Below are 26,297 nucleotides of genomic sequence, written 5' to 3'. Positions count from 1 at the left end.
ACGTAATCCATGGGCTATCGGTGCCATCGTTTGTGCTGTGTTCACTCCGTGTGTTGATGATGAGAGATGGGTAGTGGCAGTACCTGGTCCAACCTCTATTTCTTTCAGATCTATGGTTCTGTTTCCCTACCCTGATTGAGTGGTTGATTCTCTAGGGTAGGAGAATCTGCAAACGTGATCTAGTCACTTCAAGATTTCCACCATAAATATGCATGGGCCCTTTTCCTATGCATTATCTTCCTTGCATGCCTATTGTGGGTTGGATTGATTTTGGTGGGGTTTTTTGGCTGTTGGAATCATGAAGATCTGGTTGAATTTGGGCAGCGGGAGAGGTGGAGCGAGTTCCCAAGTCCTATCAGTTCAGGTCACCCGTGCTGTTAGTCACCAGTTCCTCTCCTGCTACCTCACCATTTTTTTTTTTTTGTGGATCCTTAGAATCAGGGGAGAGTGTGGCACAGTGGCTAAAGTTACAGCCTCAGGTTCCCTGAGGTGGTGGGTTCAAATTCTCACTGCTCCTTGTGACCCTGGGCTAGTCACTTAATCCCCCCATGTACATTAGGTAGAATATGAGCCCACCAGGACAGACAGGGAAAAATGCTTGAGTACCTGAATATATTCATTGCAAACCATTATGAGCTCCCCTGGGAAAATTGAATAAATAAATAGTGTGACTAGTTTCAGCCTCTGGATAACTAGAACTGGTATTGTGACATCATCATGCATCATTCCACCAATGCCTAAGAGCCAACCTCATCCATGATGTCACAATGGCTTGATTGTCCTATATTTGGCTCACTTTTACTACATTTTGATTTCTAGAGTGGCGCAGTGGTTAAAGCTATGGCCTCAGCACCCTGAGGATGTGGGTCCAAATCCTTACTGCTCTTTGTGATCCTGGGCAAGTCACTTAATCCCCCTTTGTCCCCGGTACATTAGATAGAGAGGGAAAAATGCTTGATTACCTGAATAAATTCATGTAAACCATTATGAGCACCCTTGGGAGAACAGTATTGAAAATTGAATAAATAAATAATAAAATAAAGTAATTCTTCACCAGCTATCTCAACTCAGGTGATCTTTAAAGGGTGTCTTTGCCATCCTTCCAAAATTCCTGATGTTACAGTTTTAGTCGTGGACTTTGTTCACCTTGTGCCGACTGTTTTCAGAATGATGGCGGTTGCTGATGTCTCTGCTCTTGGTCCTGGTTACATTTTTAAGGCACTTGGGACTGTTTTACGAGCGGTGGAAGACGATGATGACCCCAAACCAGAGCCTGGGACCAACATGATTTCCAATATAAAATGACCAGACAAGAATTTTATCCGTGTGGTCCCTTGTTGGCTTATTATAATGGTGCTGTGACGACGGGGGCTTTTCCTCGAAATGCCAATGACACCTCTATAGCTCTGCTCCTTAAACCCGGTAAGCCCCCAGATCTTCCCGGATCTTCCCGTCCCATCTCATTGATTAATGTCGACCTTAAACTTTTTTCTCGGATTCTGGCAGACCGCCTTCTCCCTTTTCTACCGACTTTGATTCACGTGAACCAGGTGGGCTTTGTTCCTGGGAGACAATCGGCGTTGAAATGTTCGTAAAATTCTTTTGGCCCTTGCCCGTGTTCAGCAGGTTCGGGTGCCCACCTTGCTGGTCGGCCTCGATGCGGCCAAGGCCTTTGACAACATTTCGTGGTCTTATCTTTTTCATATTTTGGATTATATCGGGAGGAGTGTGTGGCGCAGTGGTTGGCTCTACAGCCTCAGCACCCTGGGGTTGTGGGTTCAAACCCCGCGCTGCTCCTCGTGACCCTGGGCAAGTCACTTAATTCTCCTTAGCCCCCAGGTACGTTAGATCGATGGTGAGCCCACCGGGACAGAGAGGGAAAATTGCTTGAGTACCTGATTGTAAAAACCGCTTAGATAACCTTGATAGGTGGTATATAAAATCCTAATAAACTTGAAACTTGAATGGGATCTCGGGCTTTTATCGTGCGGCCTTTGCTTCTTTGTATCATGGCCCGACTGCTTCTCTAGTCGTTAATGGAACACTTTCTGACACCTTTCCTAGTAGACGGGGAACACGCCAGGGGTGCCCCCTCTCCCCTCTGATTTTTATCCTTACCTTGGATCTTTTATTATGGACTCTTCGCCAATTTGAGAAGGTGAGTGGAATGACAATAGCGGGTCAGGTACTCAAAACTTTGGCTTAATGTTCATTCTTACGAACCCGGCTCGCTCTCTTGGGGCAGCCCTAGATCTCATAGCAGACTATGGATTCTACTCGGGTCTCACCATTAATTTAGATAAATCGGTGGCTTTGCCGTCTCATTCTTCCATTCGTGATCTTAGGGAGGGCACCTTTCCCGTACAGTGGGTTGACAAAGCCATTAAATATTTGGGTGTATAATAATTTAATAATAATAATTTTATTTTTTATATACCACCTTACCACATGGTTCTAGGTGGTTCACATACAATACTAAAAATATACAGTCGATGATTAAAATACAATATTCTAAAAAGTTGAACTAAAATTATACAATCAATGAGTAGATAATTGAAATGCAGTATATTTGAATTCCATAAAATTCAGTCAAAAAGTGCTAGCTATAAGATCAGTATATGATATTCTAAAAAGTTGAACTTAGAATACATTATCGCTATAAAACAATAAAATTCAGCAGAATATACTAGCTGTGAGATCAATATCTAATTTACTAGTAAATAGTCTGGGACATCAACCTACATATTTTTCGAATAGATCAGTTTTTTAGTAATTTCCTGAAGGACATATATGAGTGGGCTTGAGAAATAATGGTTCTTAGCCATTGATCCTAATAATAATAATTTTATTTTTTATATGCCGCTGATCTTTCCGCGTTATGCGCTTCTAAAATGACTCCCTTACTGCATTCTTTGTCTGTTGCATTGCGACTGTGGCAGGCCCACCCTCTTTCTCTCTTGGGGCTCAATGATACTGCTTCCTACTTGGCTCTATATTTATCAGGTACTTCCTCTGTATTTGCTATGTTGCGATGAGACCAAATATATTCGTAAGATCCGCCGTTTATTGTGGTGAGGTCGTCATGCTCACTTGCCCTATTCACAAGTGGTACGTCCACAGTATAAGGGGGGTTTGGGTCTGTTAAACCTTTGTTATCTTACCATCAGCTGTGGCATGCGCCATATCAGTGACTATTTTCGGGGCACCTCTGTTTTCTCCAATACACCTTTAGAACTTGTGTGCTTTCAACAGGAGCATTTTGTTGCTTATTTACATTCTGTTCCCTCCACTTACTCCTCCGATGTGAGACTTAGGGTGTTTGGCCTTCCCTGGCAGAAAGTTTGGAAATGGGTGTGTCAGTTTCATTGTATTAGTGCCCGTGAGTCTCCCTTTTTGTCTCCGTGTGGTAACCAAAATTTTCCCCCAGGCATGGGGAGGGCTCACGGTTTAAACAGTGGGAGTTAACCTTTTTATTTCATCTGGTGCAGGATGGTGGCTCAGTGCAATGCTTTCAGTCATTGTGCTTACTCCTGTTGATAACTTTGCCTATTTGCAGATTAAACATTATGTGGCCTCTTTGAACAAGACCAACTTGGATTCTGACCGTCAGGAATTATTGTCCACGGCCTATACTTTTGGTTCCCAGATGAAAGTTTCCCTCAAGTTTCACCATAGATACTTGAAGGATGAGACTCCCCCCCCCCTTGCCAGACTATGTTAAGCTCCAAGCATCTTGGGCACAGGATTTGACCATGGTGCTTCCGGAGGATATCATATCCCGTGCTGTAGCCCGGTTACCTACTTTGAGAAAATATATGTATTTTTGGGAGGTGCAATATAAATTGTTATTTTGAATTTATGTATCACCTCACAGGGCCTATTGTGCTAAGTTTCGGCCCACTGCCACTTGTGATAAATGTGGGCTTCTAACAGCTACTATGGGCCACATGTTATGGTCCTGCCCAGCTGTTCAAGCCTTTTGGACAAGACTCTTTGCCTTCATTAGGACTATTTGGAACGTGACCTCTCCTCTCCTACTTTTTGGAACTTCTCCATCTCATCATCCGAGGCAGCCAGGATTGCGGGACTCTTCGATAGTCCATTCTGTGTGCTTTAAAATGTATTTTTCTTAAATGGCTGGACCACGACGCTCTTAACACCTCGCTGTGGCGATCTCAGATGATTCTCCTGTTGGCTTGGGAGCGCAGAGATGTTCCCGATCTTTCCACCGTGCGGGGAGAGCGTTTCACGGCCATCTGGGAGCCTTTTTGGAATACCATGACTCCAGTGGCCAGAAGCCGTGTTTTGAACCGTTGATTGTGATCCATACTGCCTTACTTTGTGTTGTTCTTTTCTGCGCTTGGTGATGGGGACTCCAGACTGGGGGTTGGGGGGATAGTTCTGTATATCTTGTTTTGGAGCACTGCTTTTTTGGCTGAATCTTTGTACCTGTACTTTTTGTCAGCTCTAATAAAAATCATTTCAACATAAAATGACCAGACAAAAAGATAGAAAAAAATAATTTTATTTTCTATTTTTTGATTACCATATATCAGATTTGAATGTGTATCCTGTCAGAGCTGGAAATAGATAGCAAGCATGAGCTAGCAGCAAGCATGAGCTAGCAGCCCTAACAGAAAGGAAAAGTCTGTTTAATTTTGGTTACACCACAGTGGCAGGATGGGGCTGGAGGGCAAAGGGGTGTGTGAAGAGGCTACAAAATAAAGCCGCCAGGATTTTTAAAAAGAACACTCAATTGGACAGGAAAAGCAAATTGAAAAGTCAATTCAATAGGCTGAATTTAAAAATGTTTTCTTGTTATCAGGCAGCACTGCAGCAGGAATGAAAAATATGGTGTGTTACTGGTTTGTAATGTTAGGACTTAAAACAGCTTCAAAAAAGTGGGATTTCGGCCTAGATTTGAATACCACCAGACATGGAGCCCGACTACCAAGTCAGGTAGGTTGTTCCAGGCATACGGGTGCAGCAAGGCAGAAGGGACAGAGTCAGGAGAGGAGAAGGGTACAGACAAGAGAGACTTGCTTGATGAACAGAGTTTCCAGGGTGGAGCAGAGAGAGCTGAGAAAGTGTAGTTACTTACCTGTAACGTAGGTTCTCCGTGGACAGCAGGATAGTCAGCCACATATGGGAGCTGTTGGGACAACACCCATATGTGGCTGACTCATCCTGCTTGTCCTAGGAGAATATAGAGCTGCAGAGCAAATACACTTAGAGGTCAGGAAGAGGAGCTTTGAACTGTATACAGACAAGGACCCAATGAAGTGACTTACGGAGGGGTTAATACGAGCATAATGAGACGTGCGGCAGAATTCTGAACAGAAGAAGAGAGAGATGGCTAAGTGGTAGACCTACCAGAAGCAAGTTGCAGTAATCCAGGCATGAGGTGACAAGAGTGTGGATATGAACCTTGGCAGCATGCTCAAGAAGGAAGTTCTGAATTTTAGTGATGTTGTGCAGGGGGGGTATCAAAGTCCCTCCTCGAGGGCCACAATCCAGTCAGATTTTCAGGATTTCCCCAATGCATATGCTTGAGATCTATTAGCACAGAATGAAAGCAGTGCGTGCAAACAGATCTCATGTATATGCATTGGGGAAAATCCTGAAAACCTGACAGGATTTTGGCCCTCCAGGAGGGACTTTGACACCCCTCTTGTAGCGCCTGCTGTATATAAAAGAAGGAAAGATGACCCTCAGTGTTGCAAGCCAATGAGACAGGGATGATGAGTGCTTACTACCCTAGAGAATGGAGGAAAGGGGAGGCAGGTTTAGGAGGAATGATATGACCAAGACTGAACTCCTTATTTCTAATGGCAGTGAGATATCCAGGTAACAATGTCAGCCAGGGAGGTCAAGACTCAGGCCTGGGTTCTTGTAGAAATTGTGGGCATAGAAAAGTAAACTTGTGAGTAGTGAACCTAGAGGTAATTAGAGCACCAGGGGAAGTAGTATAGATAGGAGGGGGGGGGGGAGAAGGAGGTTGTCCCAGGACAGAGCCCTGAAGCATGCCAACCAATAGCAGAATGGCAGTGGAGGATCCTCTAGATCAGTGATTCCCAACCCTGTCCTGGAGGAACACCAGGCCAATCGGGTTTTCAGGCTAGCCCTAATGAATATGCATGAGAGAGATTTGCATATGATGGAAGTGATAGGCATGCAAATTTGCTTCATGCATATTCATTAGGGCTAGCCTGAAAACCCAATTGGCCTGGTGTTCCTCCAGGACAGGGTTGGGAACCACTGCCCTAATGAATATGCATGAGAGAGATTTGCATATGATGGAAGTGATAGGCATGCAAATTTGCTTCATGCATATTCATTAGGGCTAGCCTGAAAACCCAATTGGCCTGGTGTTCCTCCAGGACAGGGTTGGGAACCACTGCTCTAGATCACAGGTGTCAAAGTCGGTCCTCGAGGGCCAGAATCCAGTCGGGTTTTCAGGATTTCCCCCATGAATCTGCATGAGATCTATTTGCATGCACTGCTTTCAATGCATATTCATGGGGGAAATCCAGAAAACCCGACTGGATTCCGGCCCTCGAGGAGGGACTTTGACACCCCTGCTCTAGATAAGCATAGGCTAAGTGCAACAGGAGAAAGAGAGAAATAAACCATGAGATAAAGAGCCTTGAAGTGACTGATTACTGTGTAAAATGCCACTCATAAGATTGAATAGGACAAGGACCAGAAGTAGAGAACATAAAACATAAGAATTGCCGCTGCTAGGTCAGAGCAGTGGTCCATTGTGGCCAGCAATCTGCTCACGCGGCAGCCCTTAGGTCAAAGGCCAGTGCTCTAAATGCGTCCAGCCTCATCTGCGTATGTTCCAGTTTAGCAGGAACTTGTCTAACTTTGCCTTGAATCCCTGGAGGGTGTTTACCCCTATAACAGACTCTGGAAGAGCATTCCAGTTTTTTACCACTCTCTGGGTGAAAAAGAACTTCCTTACGTTTGTACAGCATCTATCAATAATAAAGCTTTATTTATATCCCGTTATACCTGTTCAGTTCAAGATAGTGGAAAAGTAGAAGATGAACCTTTTCAGTTCTAGACAGTATATAATAGTGAATACAGTATCTCCTAAGTCTATTCCCTTCATTATCTTGAATGTTTCAATCATGTCTCCTCTTTTCAAAGGAGAAGAGACCCAGTTTCTCTAATCTCTCACTGTACACCAACCTCTTAACCATTTTAGTCACTTTTCTCTGGACCTTTCTGAGTAGTACCATGTCCTTCATGTACAGCAACCAGTGCTGGATGCAGTTCTCCAGGCAAGAGCATACGATGGCCCAGTACAGCAGCATGATAACCTTCTCCGATCTGTTTGTGATCCCCTTCATCATCATTCTGTTTGCCATTGCATGGACGGCTTCTTTGACTTGCCAATCAGAACTCCCAAGTCTCTTTCCTAGGAGGTCTCTCCAAGTACCGCCCCGGACACCCTGTATTTGCACATGAGATTTTTGTTACTGACATGCATCACTTTACACTTAACCATGTTGAACCTTTGATTTTGGCTAGCAGCTGGTCATTGGAGACTTTAGCAAGGGCATAGAGATGTAAACTTGTGAGTAGTTAGCCTAGAGGTGATTAGAGCACCAGGGGAAGTAGTGCAGATGGGAGGTGGGGGGGAAGGAGTTCTCAGGACAGAGCCCTGAAGCATGCCAACCAATAGCAGAATGAAAGTGGAGGATTCTCCAGAGCAGTGTATCCTTGTGTAAGCTGGTCATCTGCTGTGTAAAATGCCACTGATGGATTGAGGAGAATGAGGACCAAAGTAGAGACCTTTGGATTTGACCAGTAGCACTGGAGCCTATAGCAAAGACAGTTTCCTTAGAAGGGAGAGAGCCAAAACCCTACTGGAGCGAGTCAAGAATAGTTTGAGACAAAAAGAAGTCAAGACAACAGGGCAGATTGAAAGGCGGTCAGTAAAGAATTTGAAGTGAAGTCAGAAAGGAAGATTGGAAAAAAACCAATAAAAATTTTTTTTGAACTGAAAGAAAGGAAGATTGGATCATTTATAGACCTCCTCAGAAATCCTATGAGGGAAGGGAGCAAATAGACAGATGGAATTGGCTGAGAAGCAGCAAGATTGAGGTAAGCAGAACAGTATAACAAGATCTCCATTAAGTTGCAACCAAGGTGCTTTTGTTGACATTGCTCAAGGGGTACATGTGATCTACCACTTTTCACCCCCTTAACCATCTGGTTCCCAACTGTTGGGAATTCTTTATTGCCCCAGCTAGAGTATTAAAAAGCTGAAGGAATCTCTGAATATTCTCATAAAAGCATGTAGTAACTGATTCTATGGCTGCCTTTAGCCCAAGAAGCAGGGATAGGGAGTGTTGAGGCTGCAGAGGAAGCAGTTCTCCTTTATTTGGATTTCTGGTTTCCTCGTTACCCATTTATCATATGTTGTACTCCTGTCTGGGTAATCCAGCTTAAGGCAATCCCCTTTCAATCAAATATTTTTTAAGTCAACATTTGTATTTATCTTGTGGAAGCAGTGTGAATCAATGATGTCTGAATATATATATATACATACATAAAAAAATCGGAGGTATGTATGTGCCGCGATCACACAAAAACAGCTTGACCGATTTGAACGAAACTTGGTATGCAGATCCCTCACTACCTGGGGTGATATGTTCTGGGGGTCTCGCAGCCCACCTGCACACGTGGGCGGAGCTACAAACAGAACATCAGATTTCACCCATTCATGTCAATGCAAAAAATGTAAACAGCTGCCATTCTCACAGTACATCAAAAACGGCTTCACCGATTTGAACAAAACTTGGTATGCAGATCCCTCACTACCTGGGGTAGTATGTTCTGGGTCTCTTCACCCAAGAATTTATATGTTCTTGCTCCTGGAGGTGAAACTAAAAATGTTGTTTCTAATCAAGTTTTGTGTTAGTTGTATTGTATTCATTTTGTCAAATATTTCACATTATAATTTGAATATTGTACTTTTTATAAAGCTGTAAAAAAATAATTTCATTCACCACTATAAAGTATCTTTATTTGAATCCATTTACAGTGTTATTGCTATAATTTAATACCCGTGCAACGCTGGGCCATCAGCTAGTAATACTATATAGAGTGAGCCAGCCATCAGTTTTAAATTGGCATATCTTGATGGTCTTCAATGGTGCCATGCTGGTGTAGGAGCCATTTGGATGTTTATGGCCAAGCTTTAGGCTATAAAGAGCAGCATTCACCCCCCCCCCCCCCCCCCCATAAGTCCTGGAGTACCCCCTTACGCACTAGTTTTACAGGATATCCACTGTGGTTATGAATGATTTGCATAGTGTATGCCATCTGCATTCCATGCATATTTATTAATATCCTGTAAACCTGACTGGTAAGGGGCAACTCCAGGATCAACATGGGAAACACTGATCTAAAGCAAGCCTTTGGGGCTTTCAGTTAGAGAAGGGGTGTCCAATGTTGGTCCTCGAGGGCTGCAATCCAGTCGGGTTTTCAGGATTTCCCCAATGAATATGCTCATTGGGGAAATCCTGAAAACCCGACTGGACTGCGGCCCTCGAGGACTGACATTGGACACCCCTGAGTTAGAGTATGGCTGTAGCTCTACCTACGAAACACAGCTATGCTTTACTATTCCTTTTAAAAAACCTTAAGGAATAACTGAAAATGATATTTGGCTGGGCATTAGTAGAGTTAGGTTATTTTTCTAGTCTAGTCACACCTTTTGTCATGGTTCACATGCTCCAAACAGCTCTAGAAAAAGATGCTTTTCAAGAGAAACAAAACTGAAAGTAGATCAGATTCAATATGCTTTTCCAATATGCTTTATTAGACCAACATGCAAAGAGATACAAAGTCATAAACTAATTACAGGATATAAAATAGGCCATCATGGTAGGAAATAAAAACCAATTTAAAATTAAGGTCTTCAACTACATCCCCATCCCCTTTGACAGCCCCAGCCAATGATTTGGCAGGTTAAAAAATTGTTAAACTATACTAGTCTGTTCTAGAGACTTGAAAGAAACATGCAGTAGGTTTTCCAGGACATTGGTCTCTTCACTTAGGTAGCACAGGGACGAAGTCCCAGAGCTGTGTGTCTTCTTCCGAGTCACAGGAAGCCAGAAACAGAGCGTAGCGCTCAGCCTGAAGACACAGGTCGAATTTCTGACTCCAAATCAGACCGTCCTGAAAAGAGACAAGCATCAGTAGATGAAGACATCATAACCATGGTGGGGGGGGGGGTGCAGTTACGTTCTAAGCCCCAGCTGAGCTGGTGACTGACCTTGAGCGAGGCCATCTGTCCTAGTCTTGTAATTTACAATGTGAGGTGACATCATACCTTATCATAGGAAAATGCTTGATGTGGCGGTACATTTCTCTCCCCGTCCTTGGCAACACAGGCCTGGAATGTAAAGACAGGATGTTCCACACTAGGTTGTGCCACACTGAGACACAGCTCATTCTTGATGTTGTGCCGTATCTCATTCAGGGAACTGTACTCAAAATACTATAAAAGAAAAACCAAGGCTTTATGTTTAGCCAGCATGCACAGTTGTGGGAAAAGTGACATGCACAAGAGCATCCAACATGCTAGGTTAGTGGTTCCTGACCATGTCCTGTAGGACCACCAGCCAGTTAGGTTTTCAGGATAGTTCTAATGAATATTCATAAGCTTTGCATATATGGAGGCAACAAGCATGCAACTTACTCCATGCAACTGGCTGGTGGTCCTTCAGGACAGGGTTGTGAACCACTGCCCTAGGTAAAACATTGACCTGTCTGGGGGGGGGGGTGGCACACAGCTGAAGGCCTTATGCATCCCACTCCTATAGTCCAGTATCTCCCCTTTCTTGTTCTCCCATCTCATTTCCTACCCTGGCCTTATGTCCAGCATCTCTCCCCTCTTTGCCATATCAGAATGGTACTCAGGAGTAGCATGATCTTGAGTGCTAAAGCCCATCCTCCCTGATTCATTTCAGGTGTGGGCTAGCCATAGCAGCATTTGAGGGCTGTCAACCAAATCAAGTAAGTTTTGGAGAGACAGGACAAAAAGGGCAGCTTCGAGAGGGAAGATACCAATTTACTTCTGCGAAGAGTTCTACAGAGATGCAGAATTACCCAGACCCCTGCTATGGTCAGCATAACGTCTACAAAGTGTAGAAATAAGTTGTTGGCTTAAGAGAAACCTAATTGTAGACTGAATAGCACATTTTTAAATCTTGGGGCTGTAAATAGCTTCCATGGAACCAGTTCTTTGATAATGCAATGTTCAAGCTATTTGAATGGTTATTGGCCTTCTATCAGCTTTGACCAGTTGAACCTGAAGAGGTTTTCAAAGTCATCCAAAGTGCATCTCTTCTGATCTCTGGTTGGAAGTTTCCCCAAGATGGTATGATGACTTATAGAATGCTGTCCATAATAGGTATCTGATTTTTTTGGGTTCACAATGTAGCCTAGCCTTCAGTTGTATAAATGCCATCTCCAACTAGAGATGCAGAGAAGTTTTACACTGATCAATTTCTTCTGCTAGATCACCGGCTTCCCCCACCTTTTATTAAAGCAATGGTAGCTGTTTCTATGTGTGCTGGAGCAGTGTTGTTAGTAATGGGGGCCCAAGTGTGTGTGTGGGGGGAAGTTTAATGAAGATACTGAATTGTACTGAAATTCAGGATAATTAGCAAAAAGAATTTAAGTGTTGTTGTATAAACTTGCAGAATATGCAATTATGTGTACAAAATTCTGCCAGGAGTAATTGCCACCCTACCAAACACTGCTGCCCAACCAGTCTGAGGACCATAACCCAGTTGGGTTTGAGGTTTCCACAATGGAAACAAGGCATATTTACACATCATTTGTGTTCCCATTTGTGGAAACCTCAAACCCAACCCTACCCTAGGCAGATCAGATCTGGTCCTTACTACAGACACATACCCTTACTCCCCCCCTCTCATACACACAAAGCCCCCCTTCTTACCTGCGTAACTGGGTCATCTCGGCATATACTTGTGCCTACTTCAGCCTTTCCATCTTTCAACTCACCAACATCCAGGCACCTCGTCAAACCTAAATTCGCAAGCTGGTTAAAAAAAAACAAAAAAAAAAACCCAGACCCGTTAACCCAAGGCTGGGGAAAGTGTCACCAGGCCTGGTAATTCAACATACAGCAGGTCTTCTGTTGCCTTGAAGTCTCCCACCCACAACCAGTTTGAAGTCCCCAGCTGGAGGATGTCTCTCAAGCTGCCTCGGAATTAACCAACCATATTGATGTTAACCATTCTGAAGGTGCAACTAAACAACTCCTTATACAGAGGCCTAGAGTACTCACAGCACCATAAAAGTGTGGGTTGAGATCTGGAATGAAGAAGTCTGAGCGGACTGTGTTCATGTACCAGCCAAAAGATTTACAGCCCAACTGCTCTCGCAACTGATGTCTCTGGCTCAGGTCCCCGTATGACTTCTGGGCAGAGATAGGAGAAAGACAATAAAAACAAAAAAACACAAACAAAACCTAGCAGTCAGGCCTCTGTTTTTGACAAACAGCAAAATGGGGTGGTTCACTGGTGCTTTGGCTGCAACTAGCTCAGAGAAATGGAGACATTTGTTTTCTTTTCCCTATTCCCTCCCCTCAACTAAGAAGAGTTTTTTACTAGAGAATGACATGGTGAAAAAATAATCTGTCCTTGTTACTGGACCACTGTCCCCTTCACCGCCCTGTCCCTGCAGCATTCACTCTTCCCTCTCGCCACCTCACCGCCCTGAGAATCTCCCTTCCTCCCCCTTACCTTTGCAGCATAAAGAAACTTAAGGGAGGGAAGGTGTGTGGTCATTGATCGTGCGTACGGCCCCTTCCCTCCCTCCCCCTTACCTTTGTGGAAAAGAAACCGATGCCGGCGAAGCCTGCATGTGCTGCCCTGCAGTTGCTTGTGTGTGGGCGGAAGCTTCTCCTGACAATTGTCATTTTATAAACACAAATGAAACAGAGCAAGGTTCAACAAAACCCATCTCCCCTCCCTTTCACAAATATCCCCTTCACTATTGTGAAAACTGAACCCAAATTACAGAATGCTACATAGAAAAAAAAAAAAATCAAGCTAACAGAATGCTTTAGTCACACATGGTAAGAATGTTAGGGGAGTGGAACTAGGGCAACTTCCCCCCTGGTCTGAGAGAGAGCCCTAAGCCAGCTGGAAGCTAAAGAAGCACAGCCTAGACTTTGTGGTCCCCAGTTATGTGTAATACCAGCTCTAACAGGATACATATTTCAAATCTGAAATATTCTAATCACAAAATAAATTTTCTTCTTTGTTGTCTTGTAATTTTATTCTTCAAATCACATTGGTCTCAGGCTTTGGTTTTAGGTTCCTTCTGTCTTCATTGTGGCATGGCTGGCTCCTGAAGGTAAAATAGGCGCAAGAGGAGCTGGGGAGAAGATGCCGAGTGACATGGGTGCAATTTTTTATCACAGGAGTAAGACTTTTCACTGCTGCTGTAAAAGGCCTTGTCCCCATTCCTGTGGGGTGGTGAAAGGTCGTCCCCATTCCTGTGGTAAACTAGTTGCAAATGTCTCCACTACTGTGGTGACCTGCAGTTTACTGCATTAAACAGACCCATGTCATTTTCTATTTCCTACTATGAACCTAATCCAGCTATGGTCTTCTACACAATGAGAACGGAGGGTGGGGGGGAAGGAAGGAGGTTTTAAACAAAAGCCCAAGTTTTACCTCCTTGAATATACGGGCAGCCTCCATATTCCTGCGATAGAACAGCACCTTGTATTCATCCATCCAAACCTCAGCGACTCGTACTAGGTTCCGGGACACCACTGAACTTTCCTCAGGGAATATGTGAGGGTTCTCCATGCGGTAGATGTGACCCACCACAGAGCAGGGCACTATCTCCAGCTTTCCTCCACACATCCATACCTGAGGAAAGAGAACATCTTTTGAAAGACTTGACCCTCCTGCTTAAATTGCTTCCATCTCCTGCCAAGAACACCATAGCAGGCATGCAGCCTGCTCCTGCTTCCCATGCTTCTTACCTTAAGAGAAATTTCCAAATTCTCACCTCCCCAGATTTGCATGTCTGGATCGTAGGTCCCAATGTGCTGGAAGAAGGATTTGGAGATAGCAAAGATTCCCCCCGCTATGGCTGGTGTCCTGGATACACAAAGAGAAAGCTGTCAAGTCCCTTCCTAAGAGAATTAAGCAGAGTGTGGGTGAGTATATGGTGTTGCTTACGGGAAGGGCTGAGTCTCATCCATCCGCATGTCCTCTAGGGCTTGGGGCAGAGGCTCAAACATGAACACCAGGGACCAGTCAAAGGTTCCACGGGAATGGCTCGAGGGCTTGGGGACAGGCCGCTCAAACTGGAAGGTGTGCGGGTTGATGAAGGCAATGTCGGGGCTCACAACAAGAGTGTTGTCCAAAGCGATCCGCTCCAGAAGTGGTTCCAACCACCCTGACCAGCACTCGCCTACAGGCGAGAGGAGACGTAGGTACCCTTAAAGTCTAAAATGGGAGGGGTGGAAGAATGCCAAGTACCAGGACACCTCTTGTGAGACGATAAATCACACGTGTTGAGGAATGCCTAATCCGCCACCACTAAGTCACCTCCAAGTGCAATATCCCATTATCTTTACCAAATGCTCCCCTCCTGGTTCCAGCTATTCCTGTGCCCCCTCAAACCAGTTTCACCTCCGGTGGGGCCTCTACTCACAATGGGCATCCAGAAAAACCAGTACATCTGCTTTGGCCTGCTCAGCTCCCAGCAGCCTGGCACCTACCAGCCCCTTCCTCACTGGCTGCTGTAGAAGTCTCACCAATGGCAGCTGTCTCAAATACTCATCCAGTGTCTTCAAGTCCTCTGTAGCCAGGAGAAACATCCCCCACCAAAACATTCATAACCACCATTACATAGTAACTCCCATTGGAGAACACTATCTGGTCAGTCTGGGTCAAGGGTTCTCAACCCAGGCAGGTTTTTAGGAGATGAATGCAATGAATTTGCATTCAAAGGAGAATGTAAGCAAATTTTTCTCATGTATTATTAGTTGCTAGTATCCTGATGGTGTCACGAGGCCTGGGTTGACAACCCCTGACCAACTTTGGATATTACCCAGTCAAATTTTCAGGATTTCCCAATCCATATGCACGAGATCTAGTTGCATGCATGGCCTCCATTGTATGCATATTCATAGGGGAAAATCTGAAAACAAGACTGGGTTGAGGTCTGAGGATCAAGGTTGAGCACCCCTCGCTAGGCTAATCCTAAGCTGGGGCTTCTAGTTGCAGGCTTACACACCTCCACTCTGATCTGTTTAAATTGCAGATTCACCAAGTCTATTCACACCCTCCTCTACTTTCTCTATGATTAAGAATGGTCTAGTTCTTCCAAATGCAACCTGAACATACATAGCAGAATGTGGTGGAAACCAGGGCCTAAACAGGGTCAGCAATGGTAATATTGGACCGAAACTTGGGAAGGAGCTCCTGAAGACACCAGCAGGCTGAATCTCCTTCAGCTTTAAGCAAGCTTAGGGGCACCTGCAACAAAGACACTCTGGGCAACTGCCCTGTTTGCACTCTAATGCTAGCCTGGGATCTTGGTTCACCCAGGCAAAACAGGATCATCTACTGCCCCTGTGTGCAGTAGGTTCTTCCAGTTCTGGTCAATCATCCTCTCCATGTCTTCAGCATCCCAATGAGACAGAGACACAAGTTACTTGTCATTCTTGCTTGGTACCCAAGAACTCCCAAGGCCTTGAAATTTTAAGCCACACTATTGTATCTGGTAAACTATTTCCTTAGACTTTTCCAGAGGGAAGAGAGCCGAGGGTTATGAAATCTGGTCATGTATTCCTTCACTGGCAACTGAGGAATGCACCTCATTTCCCCCACCTAAGCCAGAGAACAGTACCTATGATCTCAGAAAGCAGAGACCACCATGGAAATCAAATCAAAGAAGGGCAAGATGGTTTCCTATGGTTCCCTCACATCTCATGCTAGATCCCCTCTCCAAGATACCACATCCATTATGGTGTGGGGTGGCTTACCGTTGGTACTGGCATCGTCTACAAGGATTATCTCAAGCAAGAGAAAGCGGGGCACAGTGTAGAGGACACTGTAGACTGTACGTAGCAGAGTTGAACGAGCCTCGTTATGGAAGATGATGATGACACTGACAGGGGACAGGGCCGGACAGCGCTTGAACTTCTTCTCCAAACACCTTTCAAGGGAGGGGACAAGAGTAGGTTATGTTACTGCAGAAAGTAAAAATCATAAGGATCATCATCTCAAGGGTTCACTAGAGAAAGAAAGATGTGCATTTTAAAGACATTGCTCCATCCCTTGCTCCCAGGCAGTGTCTCCTGCGCCTAAACCCAGAGAATTGTGTGTGGGACTGTAGCACAGGTGGTTAGAGCTACAGCTTCAGCACTAAGGTTGTGGGTTCAAATCCCGTTCTGCTCCTTTTGACCCTGGGCAAGTCACTTAATCCTCGATTGCCCCAGGTACTTTAGGTAAGATTGTGAGCCCACTGAGACAGATAAGGAAAAAGTGCTCAAGTACCTGAATAAAAACCACTTAGGCTATAAATGGTATATAAATACTTAAATAAGGACAGTGATCCCAATGCCTCCCTGATTTCCATCACAGAGGCTAACAAATTTCTTTACCAAGAGGCTCTTTCAAGTATCCAACATCCATAATTGAGAAACTACAGCATTGTGGTGGAAGATGGTGCCATTTGCCATCATTAAAAAGGATTTCCCAACCTAGATATGTTTTATATTACACCCTCTGACCTCCGTCAGGTCTCTTCAGCCCAATGCTAGCAGTAAATCTGAGTCATCCCCAACATCCCCTGGCTTACAAGTCATGTTCCCCTCCAAGCAAAGCACTTGAGCAAGTCGCTCCTACATTGTAGGAGCATTGCTCAAAAATTACTTGTAAAATTGGAAAATAGTTAAAGTTTAGAATGTGGCACACAGATGAGAAACAATGTGCCTGCACCTAACCAAGCCTTAGAGCAGTGGTCTCAAACACGCGGCCCGGGGGCCACATGCGGCCCGCCAGGTACTATTTTGAGGCCCTCAGTATGTTTATCATAATCACAAAAGTAAAATAAAGCAGGTTCTTGATCATGTCTCTTTAGCTATAAATTACAATATTATTATTAAGACTTAGCCAAAAGGAAAGATTTGTAAACTATAAAGAGTTTTACCTCATGCAAAATTGTCATTTCTTTAATAAGACGTTAACTTTTTTCTGAGGCCCTCCAAGTACCTAGAAACCCAAAATGTGGCTCTGCAAAGGGTTTGAGTTTGAGACCACTGCCTTAGAGGGAGCATTGCATACAAGCGACGTTCATTACTATCTTGGTACATAAATCCATTTGGAGATGATGCCTTCGCTAGAAAGTGTTTGTTTGTTTTAAGTGTAGGCTGTGTTAAGTCTGGAACTCAGTCTAGTACAATTGTAACCAAGAACTGTGTATGAGAATGTTGAACTTTCTGGGTCAACCATGCTGAATAATGTCAGCAAATCCAGCAGATTAACCATCCCTCTTAAACGACATCTTTTGTCTGTCTTATTTGTTTAGATTATAAGCTCTTTCGAGCAGGGACTGTTGACTGACTCTACAGTGCTGCATACGTCTGGTAGCACTATTGAAATAGTTTAATAGTAATGTAGACTGAAGATGCCCCATTGTGGGACCAGCAACTCTAGCCCAGTTGCACGGGGGATCTCACACCAACTCTTGGTGTGCTTAAGCAAAGTAGACCAGAAATAATTGCTGATGCTTTAAGACCGGGCCTGCCCTGCCTGCTATTTCCCTGCTGTGATTTAAGACTCTGAAATCATATCCCCAATGTGGATGGCGTGACCTATCTGTCCCTACCTTCGTTGTTAAAAACCACCTTTTAAAAAACTGACTGTCAAGTCACCCTCTCAATCTCAGATTAACTGGTTCTCCTTGACGAGTCCAAGTTTTTACCCTAAGCTCTCAGGTTTGTCAACCACCCACCCCCCCTGACTTCTTTGGACAGTAGACCAAGAAATGGAGTCTTTAGACCAACCATAACTTCAGCAAAGAGGATTACAGGTGCATGTCAAAACGCATGTGTTTGACCAATACATCATTACGCAGATTACAAAAAGCCATCTCGGACAGGCTGAGCTAAATCCTGGCACTGCCACACTGCATTTCTGAATTATGTATTTCCTGTTCATCCACTAGGACTACAAGTTTATAGAGGCAATAGGTACAAAGCCAGAACCAGCTCAGACTGTTTCTACTGACACGAAGCTCACTACTAACCTTAGATAGCATCTATAAGAAAATTAAGCTCTATGTAGATATGAGGAGGAGGGCATGATAAAGACTGTACACCACACAGTTTTGTTCCTATCTTACTCAGGGGGTCTGGTATCTGGTCCAAGGTCCCGAAGCAGAGAGATACGATCACTGACAAAGGCATTCAAGTTATACTTTACATAGCCCATATTCCTCTTTATCTCCTCCTCTGATGTTAGGTCCGACACCCGGTATGGTCTTCCTCCTGCGCCAGGGAACCAGGCATCTTGAAGAGGCCGCCGGAAGTGGGGCTGGAGTTCATCAACTGAATAGTGGCCAGGGGGGCAGCCCAGGGTCGTTTCAATCTCTTGTGGTGGTGAGCTCTGACACTGAAGGGTGCTGTTAGCACTGCTAACCCGCGTAACATGGACTGTAGCATGCGTGGGATTAAAATCCGACTCCTGACTCAATGGCTGCTCCCCCCAAGTCTGAGAGAGTAGCCACTTCATAAACCCCACCATCAGGATAGATAAGATGCAGAGGAACAGCAGGAATTTCAGCCAGCTCACATTCCTGCGTGGGGGAGCCATGGCCCAGACCCTGAAGAGGGGTGGAGGGGATAAAAGAGAGGAGGGGCTGAAAAGAATGGGAAGAAAAACACAACAAGGATTAAAGAGACATTCTGTTATTCAGGTATATGTTCTCTAAAAAGAATCAGTTATCTAAACATGGAAGGGGTAAAGCTCAACAGCAGTTTTCCCCACTAGCACAAAATGGCTGCCTCCATCCATAAATGTATATTTTATACGTATTGTAAAGTATAGTTAATAGCAGAGGCTCATTCAAACTGCATCCGACAGAAGCATTGATATCACTGAGAACATATGGAAATCATAATAATAATAATAAGAAGAATACGGAGAAAAATAAACCTCAATTGTGGGAGGTTGGGACTACACAAGTACCCAGCCCTCAGCACATCATCACAGGTTTATAAAAAAACTCCGTTTACGATTATATAGACAAAATTTTCATTCACTCAAGATCACTTTTTTCCATTTTTCAAATTATTTTTTTAGAAAAGGTCTCATTATAGGTGAAGCAACTGTCCGAATGTCAAAATCTTAATGATATAAACCCCAAACTTAACTAAATTAGTAATGAAGGCTACAGCTCAATTTCATTTGTGCAGGAATTTTCAGAGGCACAATATGCAACAAAACCACACTAAAGGGAAAAGAACACTCATCTGAAGAGGTGAAAAAATTCCAAGGAGACCATCCGCTCCTAATCCCGACAGAAAAGACTTTCTGTTTCGCCTCAACTGGCTACTTCAGGGGATATCTGCCATCTTCAGGTGTCTCCTTCTTTCCTGTGCTTCTGTCAGATGCAGTTTGAATGAGCCTCTGCTATTAACTATACTTTACAATACGTATAAAATATACATTTATTTATTATTACGATTGTATTCCAAAAAATTGCCTCCATCCATAGACATCTAAATGTATATCTAACTGGCCTTTGAAGATTAGGTCTACCACATCCTTCTATCATGTTCTCCAGGGGCATTTACCTCTCAATTTCAAAAACAACTTAAGTTCTTATTCTCTATCTACCAATAAAAAAAATTCCTGAGCACAGCATGGCATACAAGAGACATAACAGTCACTTTCCATATGGGTACATTATGCACTCTGCAGAAGAGGAACATATTGCTGTGTAGAATATAGTTTTTCTATAACACATTTTAGGGGCCTTAACAGAAAGTAAGTGGAGAAGCAGCCTCAAGGTTAGAACAATTGGCTGACAATAGGGAACTCCTTATAACCATGGGGAAGTCACTTAACCAACTCCCCCCTCCCCCACACACACCTAATTATCTCAGGTACAAAGTTAAGTCCTCCAGGGACATAAAAACACTGAATTACATCTATGAAGAGTCAAGAGTCATATCTAATCATTAACTACTGCTCCAAGTAACATATAGAGGGAGAAAGTTACTACTGGCTAGATTTAGAAACTTGTACCAACCCAATTAAAAAATGCTATAGCACACATTGCTTTTGAAGGTAGAATTTAATTACTTCCATGCTACAGAGAATCAGTTAAACTCATCAGAAGACAAAGAGCAGCATCCCAGGTTAATACACTTAAAGAGAGAAAGAAAGGAATAAATAACTAAAACTAGTATTTTTTTGGCTAGTCTTAAATAATTGGCACCACAAAAGATAAGCACCAATTTTCCAGCTCAAAACTATAACCTACTTCTAAAATGAAACAAAGCAAAGTTATAAAAAGTCCCCCACTTCTTATACTCAATACCCCCTCATTTATAAATAAGAGAAAGAAATTGAAACACGAGTCCAGAAAGTTTGCTCCAGACCCTTTTGAAAGTACCTCACTCACCTGTTACTAGAACAGAACCACACACCCCCAACCTTCATAGAGTCCAAATTCTGGAGGAGCTCTTTAAATACAGCTGTCCCCAGGGCCATGGGGTGGCTGAGCTAATTAATTTCAATCATTAAAAAAAAAAATTGCTAAGATATACATTGTGATATTGGTCTTCCTTCTTGTAACATTCTTAATAGTTTTGTGGGGTTTTTTAAATTTAATTTTTTGGGTTCACATATGCAGGCACTGGGTTAGGCAGCAGCAGCGATGGCTATTGGGGAGGAGGGGGCAAAGGAGGCTGCAGATTGGAGAACCTTGCAGGGTCCTGAAAGTTCCCTTCCTCCTTCTTCCCCCCCCCCCCCCTTCCCAGTTTGCAGTGCGAGGTTTTAAATACTCTAGCCTAGGGGTGTCAAAGTCCCTCCTCGAGGGCCGCAATCCAGTCGGGATTTCAGGATTTCCTCAATGAATATGTATGAGATCTATTTGCATGCACTGCTTTCATTATATGCTAATAGAACTCAGGCATATTCATTGGGGAAATCCTGAAAACCTGACTGGATTGCGGCCCTCGAGGAGAGACTTTGACACCCGTGCTCTAGCCAGAAAAGGGGGTGGGGGGTGGCTCTTTCTTTTGTTTTGCACTGGTTGTGCAGAAGTGGTGCGCATGCTCTGTGTAATCATAGCGAGACGGGTAGAGAGTTGAGCGTGGGTCCAGTATCCTTCTGTAATCCATCTCCACTAATTTTGTTTGATTTTCCTGTGCTTCATATCGAGGTTAGAGATGTTCCTCATCGGTCTGGAGTGTTTTTTGTCGCTGTGCTATCTCTGGGTCTCTCTCTTTTTTTTCCTGTTGGATGAGCATCTAATATGGTTCTCCCTTTGATAAATGTAATCCGTTGGCTATCGGTGCCATCCTTTGTCCACTCCGTGTGTTGATGATAAGAGATGGGTAGTGAGCCCCAGGGTTACCATATGGCTCCAGAAAAAGGAGGACGGCTGAGACATCCGGCTTTTACGTCCATTGCTTTCAAAGGAAGTAAAACCCATCCTCCTTTTTCTGGAGCCATATGGTAACCCTAGTAGTGGCAGTACCTGGTCCAGCCCCTATTTCTTTCAGATGCATGGTTCTATTTCCCTACCCTGATTGAGTGGTTGATTATCTAGGGTAGGAGAATCTGCAAACGTGATCTAGTCACGATGTCGGGATTTCCACCTAAATATGCATGTGCCCTTTTCCTATGCATTATCTTCCTTGCATGCCTATTGTGGGTTGGATTGATTTTGGTGTGTTTTTATGGCTGTTGAAATCATGAAGATCTGGCTGAATTTGGGCGATGAGAAAGGTGAAGCAGGGTCCCAACTCCTATAAGTTTAGGTCACCCGTACTGTTAATCACCAGTTCCTCTCCTGCTACCTTGCCATTTTTTTTTAAAGCATAGATCCTTAGAATCAGGGGAGAGTGTGGCACAGTGGCTAAAGCTACAGCCTCAGGCTCCCTGAGGTTGTGGGTTCAAACCCACACTGCTCCTTGGGACCCTGGGCAAGTCACTTAATCCCCCTATTGCCCCAAGTACATTAGATAGACAGGGATAAATACCTGTGTACCTAAATATATTCATGTAAACCATTATGAGCTCCCCAAATTGAATAAATTAATAGTGTGAGAAGTTTCAGTCTCTGATAACCAGCATTGTGACATCACTGATGAGATTGGCTCTTACTGGTGGAATGAGGCACTATGATGTCACAATGGCTTGATTGTACTATATATATTCATGTAAACCATTATGAGCTCCCCAAATTGAATAAATTAATAGTGTGAGAAGTTTCAGTCTCTGATAACCAGCATTGTGACATCACTGATGAGGTTGGCTCTTACTGGTGGAATGAGGCACTATGATGTCACAATGGCTTGATTGTACTATACTTGGCTCACTTTAACTACATTTTCATTTCTAGAGTGGTGCAGTGGTTAAAGCTACAGCCTGAGGTTGTGGGCTCAAACTAGAGGTCTGCACGGGAACAGGGATCGCGGGAATCCTGCGGGTCCCGAGGGAGTCCCCCCCAGTCTACGGGACTCCCACAGGGACCCCTCCCAGTCCCACGGGACTCCCACAGGGAGGCCTACCTAATTTCAAATTCAGCCCGAGTCCAGGTCTGGCGCAGCGGTGGGAACGTCTATGCTGAGCATAGAGCTCAGCATGTCAGCTCAGCACGTAGGCAGTGAGCTGAGCACCTAGGCACGCATCATCCGGGGGCGGGGACTCTGTGTGCCTACGTGCTGAGCTCACTGCCAACATGTTAAGCCTACAAGCTGAGCTCCATGTTTAGCATAGACAGCGCCAGACCTGGACTTAGAAGTTTTGCGGGTTTTTTCTTCCTTTTCCTCCCAGCGAAGGATTTGCGAAAGGTGAAGGCGAAAGCTTGAGATTTTTCCAAAACTAGAACGATTTAATGCTATCAGAAGCAGCACCAACTTTGTGCTGATGTTTTCTGAAACGATGGGTGGAGCTAATATAAAGCAGTTTTCCCGAAAGATGTGGTTAGGTACCGAGGCAGTGAGATGAATGCGTTGTCCACTTCTAAGCGTGATGGGTGGTTTGGGTTTGTCCTGAACGTGATCGCCGGGGGTCTAGTTAAGGGGGACAGGAACAATCACTGGGGGTCTCCTCTCCCAATGGTTGCCTCATTCAACATCACAACTCCTCTTCCGCGCCAACCAAACTCAACACAGCAACACCCTTCTGCAGACTGCATAAAAGAAAGGTATGCACTTTCTGTTCACATACTTTTTATGTGCAAATGAGGGCACATATGTTTTAAAAGCCCTTTTGTGCATGTAAAACAGCGTTCTCTACAGTATGTCTAAATACATTTATGGTCTAATATGCTGGTTTAATACCTCTGAGTTCTCTCTCAATCATTATACTTTGGAATAATATACAAATATTTTGTTGCATGTGGTACAACAGTAAACTAGAAATGCATAGCTATTCTAGTACAGAGACTTCCCCACCCCCCAAAAAACCTTTCTGAAGTAATTGCTGCTTTTTATGGGGGCAGGTAACTTTTATGGGGTGCGGGTGGGGATGGAGGGGATTTCTTGCGGGGACGGAGGGGATTCCTCATGGGGACAAAGGGGATTCTCACGGGGACAGGTGGGGATGGAGGGGATTCCTCGTGGGGACGGGTGGCATTTCTGTCCCCATGCAACTCTAGTTCAAACCCACGTTGCACCTTGTGACCCTGGGCAAGTCACTTAATCCCCCTTTGTCCCAAGTACATTAGATAGATTTGAGCCCACTGGGACAGACAAGGGAAAATGCTTGAGTATCTGAATACATTAATGTAAACTGTTTTGAGCTCCCATGGAGAACAGTATAGAAAATTAAATAATTAAAAAATATATATTTTTTTACCAACTGAGACAACCCCGGACCTGTCTAAATTGCTGGAAGTAAGGAATGCATACAAAATGGCACAGACTGAAACCTAAGTCTATTTAAAAAATGGCTGGTGTATTTCCCACATCTGATGATCCTCTAATGATGTTATAAAAAGTATAAAAATGTTGCCAGACTACAACCCTGGTTAAATAAATTTTTTAACACTGATAAGATTGGCCAGCGCTCTGTCATGTTGTAAATTTCTCTCCTGTGTGCTGTCTGAGTACATAAGAACATAAGAAGTTGCCTCCACTGGGTCAGACCGAGGTCCATCTCGCCCAGCGGTCCGCTCCCGCGGCGGCCCATCAGGTCTGCGACCTGTGAAGTGGTTTCTGACCACTTCTATAACCTACCTTAAATTCTATCTGTACCCCTCTATCCCTTCATCCTCCAGGAACCCATCCAAACCCTTCTTGAATCCCTGTACAGAGTTCTGGCCTATCACTTCCTCAGGAAGCGCGTTCCATGTGTCCACCACCCTCTGCGTAAAAAAGAACTTTCTAGCATTTGTTCTAAACCTGTCCCCTTTCAATTTCTCCGAGTGACCCCTAGTGCTTGTGGCTCCTCTCAGTTTGAAGAATCTGTCCTTATTTACTCTCTCTATGCCCTTAAGGATTTTGCTGAATATTTGTATATGCTGAATATTTCATTTGCTGTTCATTTATATAACTATAGCATTTTTATAATAAAATATCATCAATCTTCTAAGGCACACAGTGTGTGATGTGGTCATTCTTTCATCTTAGATGAGGTCAGTGAAGGAGTATAGCCGCAAATTCTTTCACAGCTATCTCAACTCAGGTGATCTTTACAGGGTGCCTTTGCCATCCTTCCACATTCCTGATATACAGTTTCAGGCGGGGACTTTGTACACCTTGTGCTGTTTTCAGAACGCTGGCGGTTGCCGATGTCTCTGCTGTTGGTCATGGTTGCATTTAAGCATTTCTTAAGGCATTAGGGTCTGTTTTATGAGCAGTGGAGGACACCGATGACCCCAAACCAGAGCCTGGGACCACCATCATTTGAATATAAAAATGACCAGACAACAGGTAGATAATGTAGTTTTTATTTTGCAATTACAATGTCAGATTTGAAATGTGCATCCTGCCAGAGCTGGTGTTAGATGAACGAGCATGAACTAGGAAGGACCTAACTGAGGAAAAGTCTGTTTACACCACAGTGACAGGATGGGGCTGGACGGCAAAGGGAGTATGTGAAGAGGCTACAAAATAAAGCCACCAGGATGTTTGAAAAGAAGGCTCATTTGGACAAGAAAAGCAAATAGGCTGAATTTAAAATTTTTTCCTTGTTATCGGGCAGCACTACAGTGGGAATGATTTATAATGTTAGGACTTAACACAGCTTCAAAAAAAAAAGTGGGATGTCAGCCTAAATTTGAATACCGCCAGACAAGGAGCCCGACTACCCAGTAAGGTAGGTTGTTGCAGGCATATGGTGCAGCAAGGCAGAAGGGACAGGAGAAGGGTACAGACAATGCCTGATGAACAGAGTTTCCAGGGGGGAGTAGAGGGAGAGATGAAAGGATAGAGCTGAAGTGCAAATAAACTTGGAGGTCAGTAAGAGGAGTTTGAACTGTATGTGGACATGGACTCAATGAAGCGATTTGAGGAGGGGTTAATACGAGCATGAGACATGCAGCAGAATTCTGAACAGAAGAGGAGAGCGATGGCTATGTGGTAGACCTACTAGAAGCAAGTTGCAGTAATCCAGGCATGAGGTGACAAGAGTGTGGATAAAGGGCTTGGCAGCATATTCAAAGAGGACATTCTGAATTTTAGTGACGTTGTAGAGAAAGTAACAAGTTTTGGCGCCTGCTGTATATAGAAGGAAAGATGACCTCCAGTGTTGCAAGCCAATGAAACAGGGATGATGAGTGTTTACCACCATAACAGAATGGAGGAAGGGGGGGGTAGGTTGAGGAGGAATGATATGGCCAAGACTGAATTCCTTATTGGAGACCATATCTGGTGAAGGACACAAGAAGACTTAAAGCAGTCCAGAGAAGAGCGACGAAAATGATAGGAAGCTTGCGCCAGAAGATGTATGAGGAGAGACTGGAAGCCCTGAATATGTATACCCTAGAGGAAAGGGGAGATATTATTCAGATATTATTCAGATGTTCAAATACTT

At 44.1% G+C, this 26,297-nt stretch overlaps 2 protein-coding genes across 3 annotated transcripts in view; both read right to left on the bottom strand.

The window, feature by feature from the left end:
• Window positions 1-26,297, bottom strand: part of LOC117346348 (polypeptide N-acetylgalactosaminyltransferase 6-like) — a 54,935-nt gene that overhangs the window by 11,064 nt on the left and 17,574 nt on the right. The gene's annotated exons all lie outside the window — the stretch shown is intronic.
• LOC117346342 (polypeptide N-acetylgalactosaminyltransferase 6-like) lies at window positions 9,806-20,862 on the bottom strand. The gene is made up of 11 exons (XM_033915742.1): window positions 20,713-20,862; window positions 18,427-18,942; window positions 16,064-16,236; window positions 14,728-14,874; window positions 14,250-14,484; window positions 14,051-14,168; window positions 13,734-13,934; window positions 12,338-12,469; window positions 11,987-12,088; window positions 10,352-10,519; window positions 9,806-10,197 (listed from the first exon to the last, which is right to left on the bottom strand). Exons 1-11 carry the CDS (start codon window positions 20,799-20,801, stop codon window positions 10,069-10,071), a joined length of 2,010 nt encoding a protein of 669 aa, XP_033771633.1. The 5' UTR covers window positions 20,802-20,862; the 3' UTR covers window positions 9,806-10,068.

Source organism: Geotrypetes seraphini, chromosome 12, assembly GCF_902459505.1.
Source record: "Geotrypetes seraphini chromosome 12, aGeoSer1.1, whole genome shotgun sequence".
In the NCBI taxonomy this organism is placed as follows: Eukaryota; Metazoa; Chordata; class Amphibia; order Gymnophiona; family Dermophiidae; genus Geotrypetes; species Geotrypetes seraphini.
The sequence above is the reverse complement of the archived record's forward strand: the minus strand, read 5'-3'. Positions and strand labels throughout refer to the sequence as shown.